Below are 19,880 nucleotides of genomic sequence, written 5' to 3'. Positions count from 1 at the left end.
CTCCTCAACACATAACACATTACACATCCTTCTTCAAAAAACACAAGTAATCTTCTCCATTATTCTTCTATTCGTCTTATAACGAAAGCAGTAATGATGGAAAACGGAGGAATCCCAACTCTGCCACCAAGGCGAGGTCAGGTTAAGACCAAGATCATCGGTAAAATTGCTGAAATGGTTAAACCCGAACCCCCTGCACCTTCTATTAGCTACTGTCCTAGGAATGTGCACAACTCCGGGGCGAACTCTGGTCATGGCATCAGGACTCACTAAGATTAGAGTGATGTACAATACATAGTTTTTCGGGCAGTGGTTTCTTCACCTAGTTTTCTGATGTTATGCTTATAATATGAAGTGATGTGTTTTTGTTTGGTTTTTAACTTTCTTAATTTTCAGTGTTTTCTTCTTTCCCTTGTTTGGTTTTGTAATTGTAGTCCTTGTGTTAATGGTGAAGGGTGGTTCTTAAGTAGTTAAGTCTACTAGTTGTATAGACTGAAGTATTCAGTGGGCCCACTCTGCCCTGTGGTTCTGTTATTATGATATAAATATAGTACAGTTTAATTTTGCTTATATATACCCTTTTTTTTTTTTGACAGAGAATAATTTTAATACTTAAACCTGTGTTTAATCTGAAAAAAAATACATATAGATGATATAGTATGTTGTATATTATTGCTATAATAAATGATCAAATGGCAGGCCTAATTTTTACTTGTAAAATTATGGTTAAGGTGTTAACAAGCTGAGCTTTGCACAAGAATTACTTGAGGCTAAGGTAGGTCAAAACTCAGATCGAACAAGCTTAACTTGAGATCTAATCTAGACTAGTTCTTAACATAATTTTATTCCCCCTAATTATAAATAAATAACTCAGTAAAAAAAAATGTATTCTCAAATTGTGGTTTGGGATTAAAATAAATTGAGCAAATTTTAGTGCAAGCAAGGTCAACAGGACAACACCCCTTGTTATTGGGAACCTTAAGATATTATGAAGGATTGATTGTTCAATACTTTTTCCCGTTTCTAAAAGTTCTTTATATTTTGACTTTTTATAAGATAATCACCTTCCAAACAAGAATAACTTTAGAGATAGGGGGAATATATTTGTAAAATGTTTTATCTTGGGTGTAAATAAGTCAAACAGATTCATATTAATTCGGGAAGTTAGCCCCATGACTTAGGGGTTTCTTTAAGTAAATCATACTTCTAGGTGTGGAACAATTGTGTCTATATTTTCTTCAAAGAAAAGATTGCATATGATTGTTTGTTAAAGAATTTGTATGCCAATGGAAGTAGGGGTCCATAATTGTGGAATACTACTGTTGTTCACAATTTTATATATAGAGTAATGGAATTATCAACAAGTTTACTATACATGGTGACATTCTGACATATTGTCTAATTTAGGGTAATTTTTATTAACAAAGTATTAGCTCACTTGGTAAAGTTCTTGCCTTAGATCCTTAAGGTTTGCGTGAGGAAAGAAGTCTAGTCATGGTCTTCCTTATCTATTAAAAAAAAAATTCCTAACATAGAACTTATTCTGTGAGAACCTCTTTTACTTTTTACATACAATTAAATTGCAACAAATTAAAATTTAATCAACTATTCTAGAGTTCTAAACACTATTCTGTAAAACATTGAAGCAGGAATACTATACTTCGTATATCACATGTACATTGAGAAATTCTGAATCAATAAACTATACTGGATCAACAATTGAATGAACTGAAAAACGAAAATGTGGGCAAGTTATAATACAACATTCAATTACACGAATTTTCGGGTAATTCCACACAATTAACCATTTCACAGTTTATGTAAAGAGTTTAGCCTCTGCAACACCCATGGCCCTTCTTGGAAGCTACTTTAGAAAGGATATCAGGGTGACCGAGAGACAAATATGTACACACTCAACTAACTCAATTTTCGTCACACCACTCAAACTGATGTAAATATTCAGGGGCGGAGATAAATCCATCTAACTGGTATTGAAGGAAAATGATTGCTTTTCCAGTTTCCATGAATTGAAGTGCCTTAGCCTTCTTTGAAGGTGATCACCATCTTTCATCGCCGAACCAGTTATCCTTCTCTTTGGGTCCTGTTGGCCCTTCCTCGCCATATAGCTCAGTTGGGAATATATCCAGCAAGTTTTCCATTGAGAATCGTACAAATATGGGAAGATGGTTCATTAGTTTGTCTATCTCAGAACGTGCATCATACATCAATGTTGGCCCCCACTCTCTCATGTACTGAAGCCAACACGGTTCTTCAACGGTGTCTCCAAGATACTCGGCAGCAACAATCTTGTATTTGGTACTCGAGTCCACATAATATTTGCTTTTAGCAACATCATTTCTCACCCCTATCCCAAGCTTAGAAGGCCCTAAGAGATAAGTTCCGGAATGTGCATAACTAGCATGACCACATTTGGATGAATAAACAATCGCCTTGTTTCCATTTATGTACTCCAAATTAGTAGCATCAACCCACTTACCGCCGCTGTGTTCTGAGAAGTATATGCTCCATAGCTCCCCTGTGAAATTGCTCACACGAAGAGTATAATGCTCCCAATCACCTACGTGCTCTCCTACTCTAGCCAGTGGGATATTGGCCAATCCAACTTTAAGGGTTGCAGGCCCGTTGAAGGGGCAAAAGACCCACATTACAATGTCAGTGAATGTACCACCAAAAGCTGGTTTCACATGAACATACAATTCTGCACTCTCTAAGTTCCCACGCTTGACATAATCCCGTTTCACTTCATCCTTTGGCAAATCTATCCAAAATTCTCCATCATTACAGCCATCCTTAGGCAATTGTGTACCTTTTGAATCAATTCTCTCGCCATCACTTTTACCACTCTTGTACAAGAGTGCCCCATTGTCGAAAAACCACTGCACTGATGAGGGCATATAGATCTCATCAGGGTGGAAATACACTGTGGGTCCATAGTGCTTGATAAGGGCATGGATTTGCTCCAAATTAGGCATTGCGTGTAGGGTAGGATCCCGGTTCTTCAGACATGCCGTGGTTACCATATCTTCATTGATTATCCCATACGTACTGCTGAAGAATGTACCTACACAGACACCTCTTCCATACAAACCCCTTTTGCAAGGTCTCGTCTCCCAAATTGTAAAATCGTCATCAAGTATCATTTCACAAGCTTCACAATTTTCTGTCAAATCTAGTCGAACACAACGAATGCTGTCAACCGAAGGCTCAACTGGTGTATCTGTAACCAGAAGACCCAGCGCTCTATAGCCTGTGGGAGCATTAGGCAACCAAATAAAACCATGCTCTGAGCTCCAAACCAACGAATAGTTAAGTGGTCTTTGTAGAGCAGGAAGATCTGATGATTCTTTAATCTCCCTAGCAACCAGGACAAAACCCCACAAAGGATGGTCATTTGATTGGCAATAGTGACCGAGAGAAAAAAATCCATCCGGAATTCCCACAGGCCTATAAAATGTTACACCTTTTGCATTTTTATTTCTACGAGATGGGTAGCAACTCCATACACTTTCAAACTTGGTGATCTTGGCAACCTCCAACTCCCCGAGGCGTATCCTTCCCGTGGCAAAACCTTCACCTAAGACCAATATGTCATCAAGATCATTAGCATCCCAAAAACAATATATGACCAAATCGTGAATCCAGCAAAAAATTGCCATTACAAAATCATGAAACCAGCCAAAAAATGGCGTTTTGTGGGATAAGTTATCAAGTCAGCATCACTTCACACCAAATCTTTTTCTTCTTAACTTGAGGGAAAGGTTAGACAATTAAGCAAACAGAGTTTTACCTCTTCAAAACAATATATATAGCATCCTAAGAACATGAGCAGAAACAAAAACAAAAACAAAAAAAAAACAATCTTTTAACTTCCAAATTTGTTAATTTATACTACGAAACAAACGTACATTAATTTGGCTTATTTGTGTCTAATAATTAACATAGGAAGAAAAACAAACAACTTCTTGAAAGACAAAGATTTCCCTTTCACCTTGAGGAAAAAAAGACAAATTCTTTAATCTTGAAATTGTGGATGACAAGATAAAACAATCATCAATCAAACTGATAAAGGGAGTAATGTACAAACAACAGATTTTACTTTTATGTGAACGTTTGCTAGCTTAATTGGTAAAGTCGTGCAAGTTAGTACCAAAAAATCCCATCTACCTAACTGCATCAACAATTTCAATTAAATAGGAACAAGAAGTAATTAACCCTTTAAATTCATAATCAGTTCAATTTTCTAGCATCCAGCAATTGATCACAAATTACTAAATTACAATTTCTTAACAATTATCCAATTTATGGAGAAAAAAAAAATAGAAATTAGTCCAATTAATGGACCATTAATGATTTATGCTATAAGACTCATCAATTAATGGCAATTTATGAAGTACTTTATGGTATAATACTCATCAATTATCCAGAATAATCTTTATTGGAAAGAAAAACTACTAAAATTAGCTTCTTCATTTTTTTATTTATTTTTTTTATTAATTACAAACTTCGGTTTTGAGTAATTGCCCAAATTCAAGGAGACAGAACACATGCAGCAAAACCCACAAAAAGGTTCAAACATTATCATCAATTTTTATTTTTTTAAAAGTAATACAGTAGCAAATTTTCACTAATTTCATAACCAAATCAAATTAAACAGAACCCCCAAAAAATAAAATATTAAAAAAATGAAAGAAAATCAATAAAGATCAAGTCTTTAATCAAATTCCAGTGATCAAACATTTACACACTCAAAATAATTCCAAAAAAGAAAAAAAAAATAGAATTATAAATTAAGAAACACATACCTTGAGGCCACTGAGGCAGAGGAGCAGGCAAAGAAAAGGGGTCAGGTGATTGTTCAACTTCAAAATAATCTAATCTTGTGTTCCAATGAAAACAATCACACCCAAACATCTTTTTACTTTCCCAATTTGCAAATTTTCAATTTTTTTTTTCCTTATTAATCCTCAATCTTTTTGTAAATTTTCAATCTTTTTTGAAAATTTGCAAGAAATTACACTCTTTTTCTAAGAGAATTGAAAAAAATTACAATCTTTAATAGAAAAATCGCAAAAAATAGACTACCATTGTTGACCCCCTCTGCCCTCCTCAAGTGGGTGGGGAAGGAGAGCTAGAGTCCTAGAGAGAGAGGGGAAAAAAAAAAGAAAAAAGAAAAAAAAACCTACCTAAATTTTCAGATAAAGTTGGAAAATATCTTTATTTATAATAGTGGATTGATATTTGGTTAGGTTTGATTAAAAGAAGAGTGAAACAATTAGTAGAAAAATCAAATTTTATCAAAAAAAAAAAAAAAAAGGCAAGAAAAGAGAAAAGAAAAAGGAAGGTCTTGGTAACTTTGGTTGCTTGAGTTTTGGATAATCTATTTTGCCATTATCAAATTATTTAATTTTTGAAGTGGAGATTACTTTAATTAAGTATCAAGACTATTCAAATAATTTTAAAATACGGAATACTATCAAGAGGGTCCCAGTATATGGTAAGATTGATGTGTTACAATTAATTCGATTTGATTTTTAATAAAGTTTCTTAATCCGGAGGTTAAGAAAGCATATAAAAGTGGTTTAGGGTCTGTTCTCTTTCGTTGAAATTCAATTCAGTTCATTTCAGTTCAGTTCAGCTCAGTTTAGTTCAGTTTAGCTCTTAATTTACGTCTAATGATATTGCTAATGATATAAAGCCAAATTTCATTCTTTTAAACTCTTATTACAACGACGACGACAACAACAACAACAACAACAACAACAATAATAATAATAACAATAATAATAATAATCAATAAGTAATAAATAATAATAATAATAATCATCAATAAATAATAATAATAATAATAATAATAATTGAAATAATAATACTAATAATAATAATCAATAAATAATAATAATAATAATAATAATAATAATAATAACAATAATAATAATCATCAATAAATAATAATAATAATAATCAATAAATAATAATAATAATAATCATCAATAATTAATAATAATAATAATATTATTATTATTAATAATAATATGTACATTTGTATATACACATATGTATAGTAATAAATAATCAATAAATAATCAAAGATCATTAATCCGTAGTTAAAAATCATTAATTAATAAGTTCAGTTCAGTTCAGCTGAGTTCAGTCAATCGGAACATGCCCTTAGTTCTATTTATTACTCGGGTGGATTATTAGTGCTAGTTGAGTCTTATACCACTTTGGGTACATTAATGATAATTTTTGTTATAGTAGGATTAGCTAGGTACGCTACCCTTGAATGCTCAAAAAAGAAAAAAGAAAAAAAAAAAAAAAAGGTACGCTACCCTTGTGTAAATTTATCTATTTATTGTATGTTTTATGATTATTAGGACATTAATTTAGTATACTACTATTACGTTTAAAAAAATATAAAAATAAAAAATAAATTATGACAAATTGTAGATTGCATCAGTTAGATAGCAAATTTTCTTTTACAAGGTAGTTTAGGTATGGTCTTGCGAAAATCCATATTTGTTTGTATGTATAACCTTATTTTCTATGGTTTGTACCTAAAGTAATTCAAATTCATTAAACGAGTAATACTAGTTTATTTTATTTATTATTTTTCTTTTAAAAAAGTAATCTTATTTGTTCATTTGAGTTCCTTCTATTCTTTTGCTTTGATAATTAAAGAATAACCTCATTAAATTAACATTAAAGTAACCCTACTTCCATCTAGGTAATTAAACCTATTTGATCGTTGTCGTAACACCATTACTCAATTAATTATCTCATATGTGATTATGTGATCGAATTAATCACACCATCAGTTGATGATGTGGCTAACTACATATTAGAATTTGTGATGAACATAATATATATATATATATATATATATATATATATATATATATATATATATATATATATATATATATGTGTGTGTGTGTGTGTGTGTGTGTGTGTGTGCTAGCTATTAGGGAGGGGATGATAGAAGCCTGGAATGAGGATGCCCAGATCGAGATCAGGACGGATAGCAAGCTAGCGGTTATGGCCATCAGAGACCCTCTCTCAGCTCCAAAGGATCTGAAAAACCTGATCCAAGATATCCTTTCTTTTAGTCTTACTTTTTCTTATGTATGTTGTTGCTATGTACCGCGGAGTGTAACTGCCAAGGCCCATGACCTAGCTATTAAAGCTAGGAAAGGGGGGGGGGGGTAGGAGACACTCTAGTAGTCGAGTTCTATTTGTTTCCCAGCTGTCAAAAAAATAAATAAATAAAAATTGAGAATGTTTACACAAAAGAAAGATATAGCTAGGAATAAAAAGGTTACGTATTATATTTTATATTAAGAAAACTTGTTGAAAAGTACATACTCTGAATTCAAAGTAACAAGCAACTTGGTTGGAAAAGTAAAGGGTTTATCAGCAATTAAATCGATATTATAAACATATCTTTAAACCCAATTAATATATATTTCGTATTAAGCAGCAAAAAAATATATATTCCGTATTTATAAAAATAATGAAGTACATAACTAAAGTGCATACACTTTCTTTTACCAATAGATCAAAACTATTCTGATTTTTTTTTTTTTTTTTTTTTTTGGTGTTTAAAGAGACACAAGGGCAGGGTGAGCTGAAAATCGATCTTAGAGTCTCCTGAGAGAAACTCTTACTAATTGAGCTACCCCTCACTCTCAACTACCCATTATTTAGGGTCTGTTCTCTTACGTTGAAATTCCATTCAGTTCAGTTTAGTTCAGCTCAGCTCAACTCAGTTCAGTTCAGCTCCTAATTTCCTAGTCTTATAAAATATTCATTTCAATTCAGTTCAACTCAGTTCAGTTTAGTTCAGCTCAATTCAATTCAGTTCAGTCAATGAAAACAGACCTTAATATGCGAGGATAACAAAGTTTCCCGGAATTAAATTGAGAAAATGTAGACACAAGCAGCCTTTGATGTTGGAATAATAGTAGAATATTCTTTTTAAAATTGCATATGCTCTTGTAATTTAACTTAAAAGGCTTTTACAGAACCAAATTAAATCCAGTCATTATCATATTAACTTTTACTAAATTTTTTTGTTAAATTCAATACTTCCTCCGTTCTATTAATATTGCAACAAGGACGGAATTTATGAATCCCAAGCATATTTTATATGTTAAATATCTATAATTGTGTAAGAGTAAAAATTATAAAAAGTTGATATTGTGAAAGCATTTTACGAGATGAATTCAATAAGAACTCACATGACTATATTTTACTTAACGTATAAATCTATATTATAAAGTCAAACAAGAGTGATGAATAGTACAAAAAGTTCATTGTTGCAATATTAATAGAACGGAGGAAGTATGTGTTTTGCAAAGTGATTTATAAAAGTAAGGAACTATGAAGAATAGAAGATTAGCTTGGACGATACATGCTGCTTAAAAATTTATTAAAGTTTGCCTAAAAAATGATAAAAAAAAATTATTAAATTGTATTTGTAGTTTTGAGTTTTGACAACGTTTTTGCTACGGAGTAAATTTTATTGCAAGCTGCTTATATTGTTTGCACTCAGATTTTTATTTAAAAATACACAAAGTAAAGCGGGCACCCAATGTTTCGGCAATCGAGAAGTATTATCGTCATCTTCTTGCGACGATGAAGAATAAGTTTTCTCCTGATGAGAAGTTGGTGGTGCTTACGGCGAATGAGAGGAGCGAGGTCATCCATGGCGGAAGAGAGAGAAAGTTTAATTACTCGAGATTCTCGGATTCTTTTGAAAAATGCCCAATTTATCGAATTGGGGCTTTCTTATGTGATGTATAATTGTTGAAATTGATTGTCCCATATGATTGTATGTTGAATTGTGAGCATTTTGATAACATATGCATGTATTTTGTTTGAGAATTGAGCAAGTTATGTTATACCCATGACCTTGAGACTTGATTACGAGATCTTCAATGCAGGTTATGTCATTGTTATACATATCATCAAACAAATTATACATATTCTCAAACAAGTTATACCCTCTATTGGCTTGATGATATCCTCTATTGGCTTTATTTAGAGCTGTCAAAAGTTCACCCGAACCGAGATGCCGACTCAAACCGGATTATTAACCGACCCATCTGAACCCGAAAAAATGGTGACCCAAACCCGACCTGAAACCAACCCTAGACCCGAGTTGACCCGAGTATGTGAGACCCGAACCCGAACATGAACTGACCTGGAGATGATCCGACCCGAATGTAACCCGTAAATTATTAACCTGAACCGAACCCGACTTGAACCGAAATTGACCCAAACCCGTTTTAACCCGTCAAAACACGAATTTAACCCAACTTGTTACTAACCTGACCTGAATTTAACCCGACCCGTTTCTAACCCGACCCGAATATAACCCAACCTGTTACAAACCCGACCCAAAATCGATCAACCCGACTTGTTATTGACCTGACCCAAATTCAACCCGATTTGTTATTGACCCAACCCGAATTTTACCAGACCTATTACTAACCTGCGACCCAAAAATTCAACCCGATTTGTTACTAATCCAACTCGAAATCAACACGACTTGTTACTGACCCGATTTGAAATCCAATTTGCCTTTAAACGAAAAATTTACCGATTTACAACTTGCACCGATTTCATTAACTCAATTCTACCACGAACATTTATGACAACATATAATAATTATATATGGTTCCAAATGAAATTATATGACACCAAGATGTATCCCCTAAAATCTCAAGGATTTTCAACACCGGGCCTCGAAACCTCCAAAATTTCTCAAAAAGCGTGGATAATTAGCCTTAAATTTTGGAATTTTTTGGTTTTTTTTTCGCCTGTAAATAAAAATTGCCGAAATATTTATCATGGTCCATAATACCCTCCGGGAGTCCAATTAGGTGGGTGGAACCATCCAATTTGCCTTTAAATAGTGAATTTACCAGTTTACAACTTGCACCGATTTCAATTAATAAAGCTTACCAGCATGAACATTTATGACAACATATAATGATCATATATGATTCCAAACGGCATTATATGACCTCGAGATGTATCCCCTAAAATCTCAATGATTTTCGATACTGGTCCTCCGCTCGAAACCTCCAAAATTTCTCAAAAAGTGTGGATATTAGCCTTAAATTTTGGAAATTTTTTGACTTTTTTATGCCTATAAATAAAAATTGCCGAAATGTTTACCATGTTCCCTAATACCCTCCGGAAGTCCAATTAGGTGGGTGAAACCATCCAATTTTCCATTAAATAGCGAATTTACCAGTTTACAACTTGCACCGATTTCATTAACTCAAACAAATCACGAACATTTATGACAACATATAATGATCATTTATAGTTTAAAACAGTATTATATGACCCCGAGATGTATCCCCAAAAATCTCAAATTTTTTCGACACCGGGCCTCAAAACATAAAATATTTCTCAAAACCCTTTAATTTTGGAATTTTTTAACTTTTTTTGCATGAAAATGAAAATTGCCGAAATGTTTACTATGTTCCCTAATGCCCGCCGGTAATCCAATTGGGTGGGTGGAACCACCAATTTGCCTCAAAACGGCCAATTTACCGATTTACAACTTGCACCGATTTCATTAACTCAAGCCTATCACGAACATTTATGACAACAAATAATGATCATAATTGGTTCCAAACGACATTATATGACCCCAAGATATATTCCCTAAAATCTCAAGTCTTTTCGACACCGGGTCTCGAAACCTCCAAAATTTCTAAAAAAACGTGGATATTAGCCTTCAATTTTGAATTTTTTTTTTCGCCCGGAAATAAAAATTGCCGAAATGTTTACCATGGTCCCTAATACCCTCTGGGAGTCCAATTGGGTGGGTGGAACCATCCAATTTGTCTTTAAATGACTAATTTATCGGTTTACAACTTGCACCAATTTCATTAATTCAAGCCTACCACGAACATTTATGACAACTAATAACAATCATATATGGTTTCAAACGACATTATATGACCCCGAGATGTATCTCCTAGAATTTCAAGACTTTTCGACACCTAGTTTTGAAACCTCTAATATTTCTCAAAAAAGTGGATATTAACCTTCAATTCTGGAATTTTTTGACTTTTTTTTTTCGCCCGTAAATAAAAATTGCTGAAATATTTATCATGGTCCCTAATATTTTCCGGGAGTCCAATTGAATGGGTGGAACCATCCAATTTGCCTTTAAAAGATCAATTTATCGGTTTACAACTTGCACTGATTTCATTAACTCAATCCTACCACGAACATTTATGACAACATATAATGATCATATATGGTTCCAAACAGCATTATATGACCCCGTGATGTATCCCCTAAAATCTCAAGGATTTTCGACACCGGATCTCGAAACGTCCAAAATTTCTCAATAAGCGTGGATATTAGCCTTAAATTTTGGAATTTTTTGACTTTTTTTTTCGCCAGTAAATAAAAATAGCCGAAATGTTTACCATGGTCCCCAATATCCTCCGGAAATCCAATTAGTTGGGTGAAACCATCCAATTTGCCTTTAAATAGTGAATTTACCGGTTTACAACTTGCAGCGATTTCATTAAATAAAGCTTACCACGAACATTTATGACAACATATAATGATCTTTTATGGTTTAAAACAGTATTATATGACCCCGAGATGTATCCCCAAACCTAAAAAATTTCTCAAAAAACGTGGATATTAGCCTTCAATTTAGGAATTTTTTTGACTTTTTTTCGCCCGAAATAAAAATTGCCGAAATATTTACCATGGTTCCTAATACCCTCCGGTAGTCCAATTAGGTGGGTGGAACCATCCAATTTGCATTTAAACGACCAATTTACCGGTTTACAACTTGCACTTATTTCATCAACTCAAGCCTAACACGAATATTTATGACAATACATAATGGTTATTTATGGTTTCAAATGTCATTATATGACCTTGATATGTATCTAATAAAATCTCACTTCTTTTCGACACCTGGCCCCGGAACCTTTTAAATTTCTCAAAAAACGTGGATATTCACTACAAGAAAATAACCTTTTCGTAGCGATTATTTTAACCTTTAGTATCGATTGTAATTGCAACAAAAAGCTTTCCCAATGAATGGTCATTCGATACAATATCCCCCGTTGCCTTAGCCTTTAGTAGTGGTTTTCAATATCGCTGGGGTTGGCCTCAATAATCGATACGAAAAACTTGTAGCGATTACAATCGCTATAAATATTTAACTCATTTTCTTCAAAAAAAAAAAAACATGCGTATGATCTTTACAAGATTCGAACATACAACCTCAAACTCTTATATTAAATATTTCACCAATAAGCTATGTCATATTTTATGTATTATTTGTCAAACAATATTTATATATCTAGTGTTAAAAAGGCTTTTCGTATCGATTTTTAGGATTTAGTGGCAATTGTAAATGATACGATTTCTCAAAATTATATAAATGTGTAGGGGTGTCCATAATTCGGATAAAAACCGAAATCCAATCCAATCCAAACCGAATTATCAATTCGGATCGGATCCGAACTTTAAATCGGATCGGATCGGATTGAGATTTTTTGGAAATTCGGATTTTCGGATTGGATCGGATTAACCCTAATTGGATCCAATCCAAACCGAAAACCGAATTGTAAAATTAAGCTTGTATAAATATGGATTTCTGTATATTTTGAAGTTTAACTCAAATACTTAATATTACATAAAATAAATTAGAGAGACTTTGTATTAATTAATTAATGACTTGACGTTGAACTATGTATTTTAATCATGATTTTGAAGACTTTTATTTATAGTAAAGCTTTATTTTTATAATTGTATTAGGCGCTAAAAAAATAATGTATTATAATTCGGATTTTCGGATCGGATCCAAATAACCGAATTGTAATTCGGATTGGATCGGATTGGATCAAGAGAGAAATTCGGATCGGATCGGATTGGAAAATTGAAAACCGAATTATATTTCGGATTGGATCGGATTTGGACTAAATCCAAACCGAAAACCGAACGGACACCCTTATAAATGTGTAAAAATAGTGTGATATGTATTATTATGTTTTCCGTATCGGTTTTACATGGGAAACCATTGCGATTGTAAAATGATACCACTTCCTTAATTATTTCACAAACATAATTGCATATTGTAGCGAATGTACAATCGCTACGAAATAATAGCTACGAAAAGACATTTTTCTTGTAGTGATTAGCCTTCAATTTAGGAATTTTTTGACTTTTTTTCGCCCAAAAATAAAATTGCCGAAATGTTTACCATGGTCCCTAATAACCTATGGGGGTCCAATTGGGTGGGTGGAACCATCCAATTTGCCTTTAAACGACCAATTTACCGGTTTACAACTTGCACCAATTTCATTAACTCAAGTCTATTACGATCATTTATGACAAAATATAATGATCATATATGGTTTCAAAAGACATTATTTGATACCGAGATGTATCCCCTAAAATTTCAAGACTTTTCGATACCGGGCCCCGAGACCTCAAAATTTTCTCAAAAAGCGTGGATATTAGTCTTCAATTTTAGAATTTTTTTTACTTTTTTCGCCCGGAATTAAAAATTGACGAAATGTTTACCATCGTCCCTAATACCCCCCAGGAATCCAATTGGGTTGGTGGAACCATCCAACTTGCCTTTAAACGGCCAATTAATTACCGGTTTATATTTTGCATGGATTTCATTAACTCAAGCCTATTACAAACATTTATGACAACATATAATGATCATATATGGTTCCAACGGCATTATATGTAGGGGTGCTCATAACCGGGTACCCGGGATTTCGGGTACCCGGAAGTGCGGGTACCCGGGAGTGCGGGTAGTTATTAAGGCGGCCCATTACCCGACTCGCTAAAAGCGGGTACCCGTTTATCGGGTACCTGTTTTTACCGGGTACCCTCCTCGGGTACCCGAAATTTTAATATATATGTTTGTTTTTTAAAAAAATAACCTGTTGTGACTTTAAAACATGCTGATTATTAACAAAAAAAAAAAAACACAAACTATATATCCCAGTAAATTGAATATAGTATAAACATTAGCATAATTAAACCAAAATCAAAATCAAAACTTAATTAGGGTTCATGTAATCGAAAAAAGGACCCACCGACATTGGAAAAATAACTCCAAAGTTTACAATCAAAGATTCAGAAAAACTAATCGGTCTACCCAAACCTTCGCCAATAGAAGAAGGATCAACGAAAGTGGCAAACCCAAAACCTCGAGGTGTATTAGTGAGACGATCTATCTTTAACAACAACAATGGAAGAAACTTCACCATATTTGACCGAGGTTCTTCTAAGAGGGACTGACGGATCGGCCTGAGAGGGCACTGACGGAAGTCGCTTGAGAGGGAGGACTGCGGAAGACGCCTGAGAGGGAGGAAGGAGGTCGCCTGAGAGAGGAAGGAGGTCGCCTGAGAGGGAGTGTTTGAGAGTGAAAGAGGAGATAGGAGAGAGAAGAGATCAAGAGAGGTGAGTGTGAAAGTGGAGATGCGGCTACACTTAGAAAGAGTAAGTAACCCTAATTCCCTAAAGGAGTAAAGGGAATTCCAGCCAATAAGAAGAAAAAAAAATCGGGTATTTAACGGGTACCCGAGACAGTCAGAGGTCGGCCCATTACCCGACCCGCAAATCTGATATTTTAGCGGGTTGGGTACCCGACCCGTAAAAAATTGGGAAAAAAATGAAAATTACCCGTCGGGTACTTTGCAGGTCAGCGGGTCGGGTATTTTTGAACACCCCTAATTATATGACCCCAAGATGTATCTCCTAAATATTAATACTTTTCTACACCGGGCCCTGAAACCTCCAAAATTTCTCAAAAAGCATGGATTAGCCTTCAATTTTGAATTTTTTTTTGAATTTTTTCAACCCGGAAATAAAAATTGCCGAAATGTTTACCATGGTCCCTAATACCCTCCGGGAGTCCAATTGGGTGGGTGGAACCATCCAATTTGCCTTTAAACGACCAATTTACCGGTTTACAACTTTCACCGATTTTATTAATTCAAGTCTATCACGAATATTTATAACAACTAATAATGATCATATATGGTTCCAAACGGTATTATATGACCTTGAGATGTATCCTATAGAATTTCAAGACTTTTCGACACCATCCCCGAACCTTCAAATTTTCTCAAAAAGTGTAGATATTAGCCATTATTTTTGGAATTTTTGACTTTTTTCGCTCGAAAATAAAAATTGTCGAAATGTTTACCATGGTCCCTAATACCTTCCGAGAGTCCAATTGGGTGTGTGGAACCATTCAATTTTCTTTTAAACTGCCAATTTACCGGTTTACAACTTGCACCGATTTACCGGTTTACAAAGGCCAATTTAATTAACTTGCACCAAACCCGACTTGAACCGAAATTTACCCAAACTCGTTTTAACCCAAATTTAACCTGACCTGAATTCAACCTAACCCGTTCCTAACCCAACCCGAATTTAACCAAACCTCTGACAAACCTGACCCGAAATCAACTCGACTTGTTATTGACCAAACCCAAATTCAACCCGACTTGTTATTGAATCGACCCGAATTTTACCATACCTATTACTTACCCAACCCAAAAATGCAACTCGATCTATTACTAACCCGACTCGAAATTAACACGACTTGTTATTAACCTTACCTAAATTCAACCCAAATTGTTCCTGACCCGATTTCAAATCACCTTAAATGCAATTTAGACCACCTTATTATTGTTGATCAAAGAATTTTATCTTGGGATACCAAGTCGGTCCATGCCAGCAAAAGAAAGGAGCATCTTCCTCAAATTTAAGAGTTAAATATAGTATATATTTGTTGTATGGTCAAAGGAGATAATTACCTTCCTAAATTATAGACTATAGTTTCCTAGTATATTGCCATATATATTATAGTCAAATTAATATAAATAATTAGTTTGATAAAAAAGATAATTATCTATTTATAGTTAGTTGAACCCGAATACGACCTGACTTGGAAATGACCCGACCTGATTGTAACCTGCAAATTATTCACTTGAACATAATCCGACTTGAATTCGAGAATGACTCGACTTGAAAATGACTCAACCTGATTATAACCCGCAAATTATTGACTTGAACCGAACCCGGCTTGAACCCGAGAATGACCCGATTAGAAAATGACCCAACCTGATTATAATCCGCAAATTATTGACTTGAACTGAACCCGACTCAAACCCGAGAATAACCCGACCTGATTCTAACCGCAAATTATTGACTTGAACCGAACCCGACTCGAACCCGAGAATTACCCTAACCCGTTTAAACCCGTGAAAACCCAAATTAAACCCGACCTGATTGTTCACACGACCCGAATGTAACCCGACCTATTATTAAACCGACCTAAACCAGACCCAAACCCGATAAGAAGTATGACCCGACGTGACCCGACTTAAGCATGTCCTAACCCAAACCCGACCCGCATAAGTTATGGAATTAATCTGAATTGACCCAACACGAGTTGACCCCACCCACTCTTACCCGAACCAAACCCGATTCGTTTACCCGAATTGACAGCTCTAACCATATTATATTTGGTTGGATGATATCTTCTATTGGCTATATGATATCATTTATGATTGTGTCTATAATATCCTTTATCGGCTTGATAATATCCTCAATTGGCTATATGATATCATTGACAAGCATGCTTAACATTGACTTTTAACAACATACTAACCACAACTTGGTCTAGTGGTAAGGTTTGCATCCAACAACCATGAGGTTGTGGTATCAAGCCCTACTAGAGACACTTTGGGGTGGGGATTCCCTTATCTATCCTCTCCACTTCTAAAATGTCTAGCCCGCTAATTCGGGTCAAGAGGACCCGTGAGAGGTTTCGGTCTGGTAGAACCCACCCTTTCTCTTCACCCAAAAAAATAAGAAATATATATATTATAATAATAATGATAAAATGACATTTGACAACATGTGCAATTGTAGTAAATATGGTTGGTCAATTCAATTTGTTGAAATTGAATGGTACATGCATCATGCATGTACTCAAATATTCAAAATCACCCAACTTGGAAGTAGGAGGCCCATTTCCTAAACAAATCAATCTTATGTCATTGAGCAATTACCCCACGCATTTAATTTTATCGTGCAAGATAGTCAAAGAGACATTAACGTCGAAACAAGATGAAACCATATACGTCTAGCAGAGGTAGATAAGATCGATCGGAGTACCATAGTACTTTATTTAAATAAACTCCCAACTATAATTGAGGTCGAATAGTGTTCAATTTTAGCTCTTTTAAAAGGTTGTATGAGTAATCTTTATCAACGCTTTGTTAAAATTCTGAGTCTTTTATAATTGACAATTTTTTATTTTTTTTTACAACGGTTTAAATTAAAAAAAAAAAAAAAAAAACAAAAAGGTATTACAAACTAAGAGCACTATTAGCTCCTCTAATACAACGAGAATACATTAAATTAAAGTACTTCCACATTTGATCTTGTTGGTTTGAAAAATCTGTCATTATCTTTTGAGCATGCGATGAGGAACACACCATTCTTATTATGTATTCCACATTCTCTTGAACTTGGAGAATGCATTGAAGGACGACGAACAAACAAATTCTGGCATACATATTAACGAGTTGAAAAGGACACCGAGTGCCTATATCAATAAGTAAATGGGGTAGGAAAACATAGCGATTAGGGCGTAACAACACACATTGAATCACCCATGCAAGTGATTCGATACCCTTAACTGTGGGGACCATTGATCCTATCTCAAGGAAAAAGAGACCATTGACATACTATAAACCTCCAAAATAACATTTCGGAGGCCCCCAAACATTTCATTTTCGGGAGCAGTGTTAAGATAGGCATTTTTCAAAGTAATAGATTGAAAATCCACTACTAAGCTGAAACAAAGGACATCAAGGGATAACCTTCTGAAACTCTTTCGACTGAGAAAATCGAAAGAGAAAACAACAAACAAACATCATACCCTAACCAATCATATGAACCATACCATACCATAACAATGGCGAATTCCCCACAAAACCAAAACTCGCAAAACCAAAATTCTAAACAGGAGTAGGAACACCCTTTTAAACCCACAATTAAACTTGACAAACCCCAATTAGAACAGAGAGAACCGCATCTCATAGCATCAAACTCATAGCAAAGACCCATAGAAGCAAGGAAAACTAAAATTAAACTGAAAAATCCATCAAATAAGCAAGAAACCAACCAACAATCACCGGCCTCCGATTACCGCCTTCACCGTGAAGGTCAAATTGGACTAACATCACCGGCGGCAAGACAACCAAGAGACAAACTCGAAATTGTGACATAAACAGAAAATGGGCAGAGGAAATTAAAGGAGCGAGAATAAAGCCCAACGCAAGAAAACGAACAAACCCTAACTCTAACTTTACCTTTACCAACTCGATCTTTTCGATCACACGAAGTCGGCGGCGTTAGAGCTAGCCTTCGAATCTTGTTTCGTCAACGAAACTTTAAACCCAATTGAAAACGGCCTTCTTATCCTCGAGTAACCAAATCACAAAGCTACTAGAACTTTAAAACTAAAAACTGAGAAAACCACCTTGAGAACTTCCGGCGAGAAGAGGTTAACACTAAGAAGAGTTTAAAGCCCGGTGGGAGCCTGGTTCCACTTCACCTTCAACGCTGGAACACGAGCAAAGAAAAGCTTAATACATGGAAGAGGAACTCGCCGGAAAACCGGCCGCGGCGCCAAAACTTCCGTGAGTTCTAGGTTTCAGGAGGGTTTTCTTTTTAGAGGAGGGACAACATAACATTTGGGCTTTGCTTCTACTATGATTGTGATTTTTGTATTGTAATATAAATGACATTGTCTTGTACACAAGCTTCAAGCTTTGGTACTAATCAATTTTTTTTAATAAAAAATAATAATTAATAAACTAATTGTTTATGAGTTACTTCGTATTATGTACATATACGTATTTATATTCAAACTCATTTCCAAATGAGTTTTAAAATTATTCAAATTCACTTATTAAACTTTTTTTTTTTCAAACTTCACTTATTAAACCAGTCACACGCTAATATTCAATTTAGGAAACATGACAAATATTTTATATGAATTTTTTTTTGAAACATTTTTTTTTTTTTAATTTAACATTATTAAATACATTTTTTTACTAGGTTTTTTTTTTTCCTTTGACTAGAAACATAATTAGGGGGCGTTTGGTTCACAAACTGGTATGGGGTTGGAATCAGGAATGAAACCATAGTGGTATGGGTTTGGAACCTTGATTCTTAATACCATATGTTTGGTATGATTATAAAATGCAATGTTTTTCTTTTATTTAATGCCTAAATGTATGGGAATGAGCCAAACCCACCTCCCCTAAGGTTTCTAAACCCCCATACCTTGAGGGTTTGAGGTATGGGTTTGAAACTCATAAAATCATAAAACAAACACAAGGTATGGGTTTAAACCATTCTAAACCCATACCTTATACCTTAATGTCAAACACGGGTCTGGGCCGCACCCGCAAACCAAGAGAGATAGTTCACTTCACAAGTCCAAGGAAGTTCCATCCCAAAATCATATGGCAATAGGAGGAGTAGCCCCTTAGCCTTATAAAGTGTTTAACTCTCTCTTCTTCAACCAATGTGTGACACTTACATGTGGTGACACTTGAGAGGTTTATTCTTCAACACTCCCCCTCACATGTAAGGTCCCTTTTAACTTTGTCTCATGTGATTTTTCGGGTTGGAGTGCTTCTTCACTTAATTATGTGAACCAAACACCCCCTTAAACACTTGAAAATTACGGTTCAATAATGAGCACCCCGGGGCATTAGATAAGAGAATAAAAGTGTAAATATTAGAGTAAAATT

At 34.5% G+C, this 19,880-nt stretch overlaps 1 protein-coding gene across 1 annotated transcript; it reads right to left on the bottom strand.

The window, feature by feature from the left end:
• Window positions 1–1,687: 1,687 nt before the first annotated feature.
• On the bottom strand, window positions 1,688–5,307 carry LOC110701395. Its single transcript, XM_021879050.1, has 2 exons — window positions 4,824–5,307; window positions 1,688–3,595 (listed from the first exon to the last, which is right to left on the bottom strand). Exons 1-2 carry the CDS (start codon window positions 4,930–4,932, stop codon window positions 2,058–2,060), a joined length of 1,647 nt encoding a protein of 548 aa, XP_021734742.1. The 5' UTR covers window positions 4,933–5,307; the 3' UTR covers window positions 1,688–2,057.
• Window positions 5,308–19,880: the final 14,573 nt, after the last annotated feature.

This window comes from Chenopodium quinoa, unplaced genomic scaffold (assembly GCF_001683475.1).
Source record: "Chenopodium quinoa cultivar QQ74 unplaced genomic scaffold, ASM168347v1, whole genome shotgun sequence".
In the NCBI taxonomy this organism is placed as follows: domain Eukaryota; kingdom Viridiplantae; phylum Streptophyta; class Magnoliopsida; order Caryophyllales; family Amaranthaceae; genus Chenopodium; species Chenopodium quinoa.
Note: the sequence above shows the minus strand (reverse complement) of the source record. Positions and strands in the feature narration are given on the sequence as shown.

Coding starts and splice junctions, on each gene's coding strand:
- LOC110701395 (XM_021879050.1), bottom strand. CDS start 4,932: ATGTTTGGGTGTGATTGTTTTCATTGGAACACAAGATTAGATTATTTT. Junction 3,596..4,823: donor TCTGCCTCAGTGGCCTCAAG/GTATGTGTTTCT, acceptor TATTGGTCTTAG/GTGAAGGTTTTGCCACGGGA.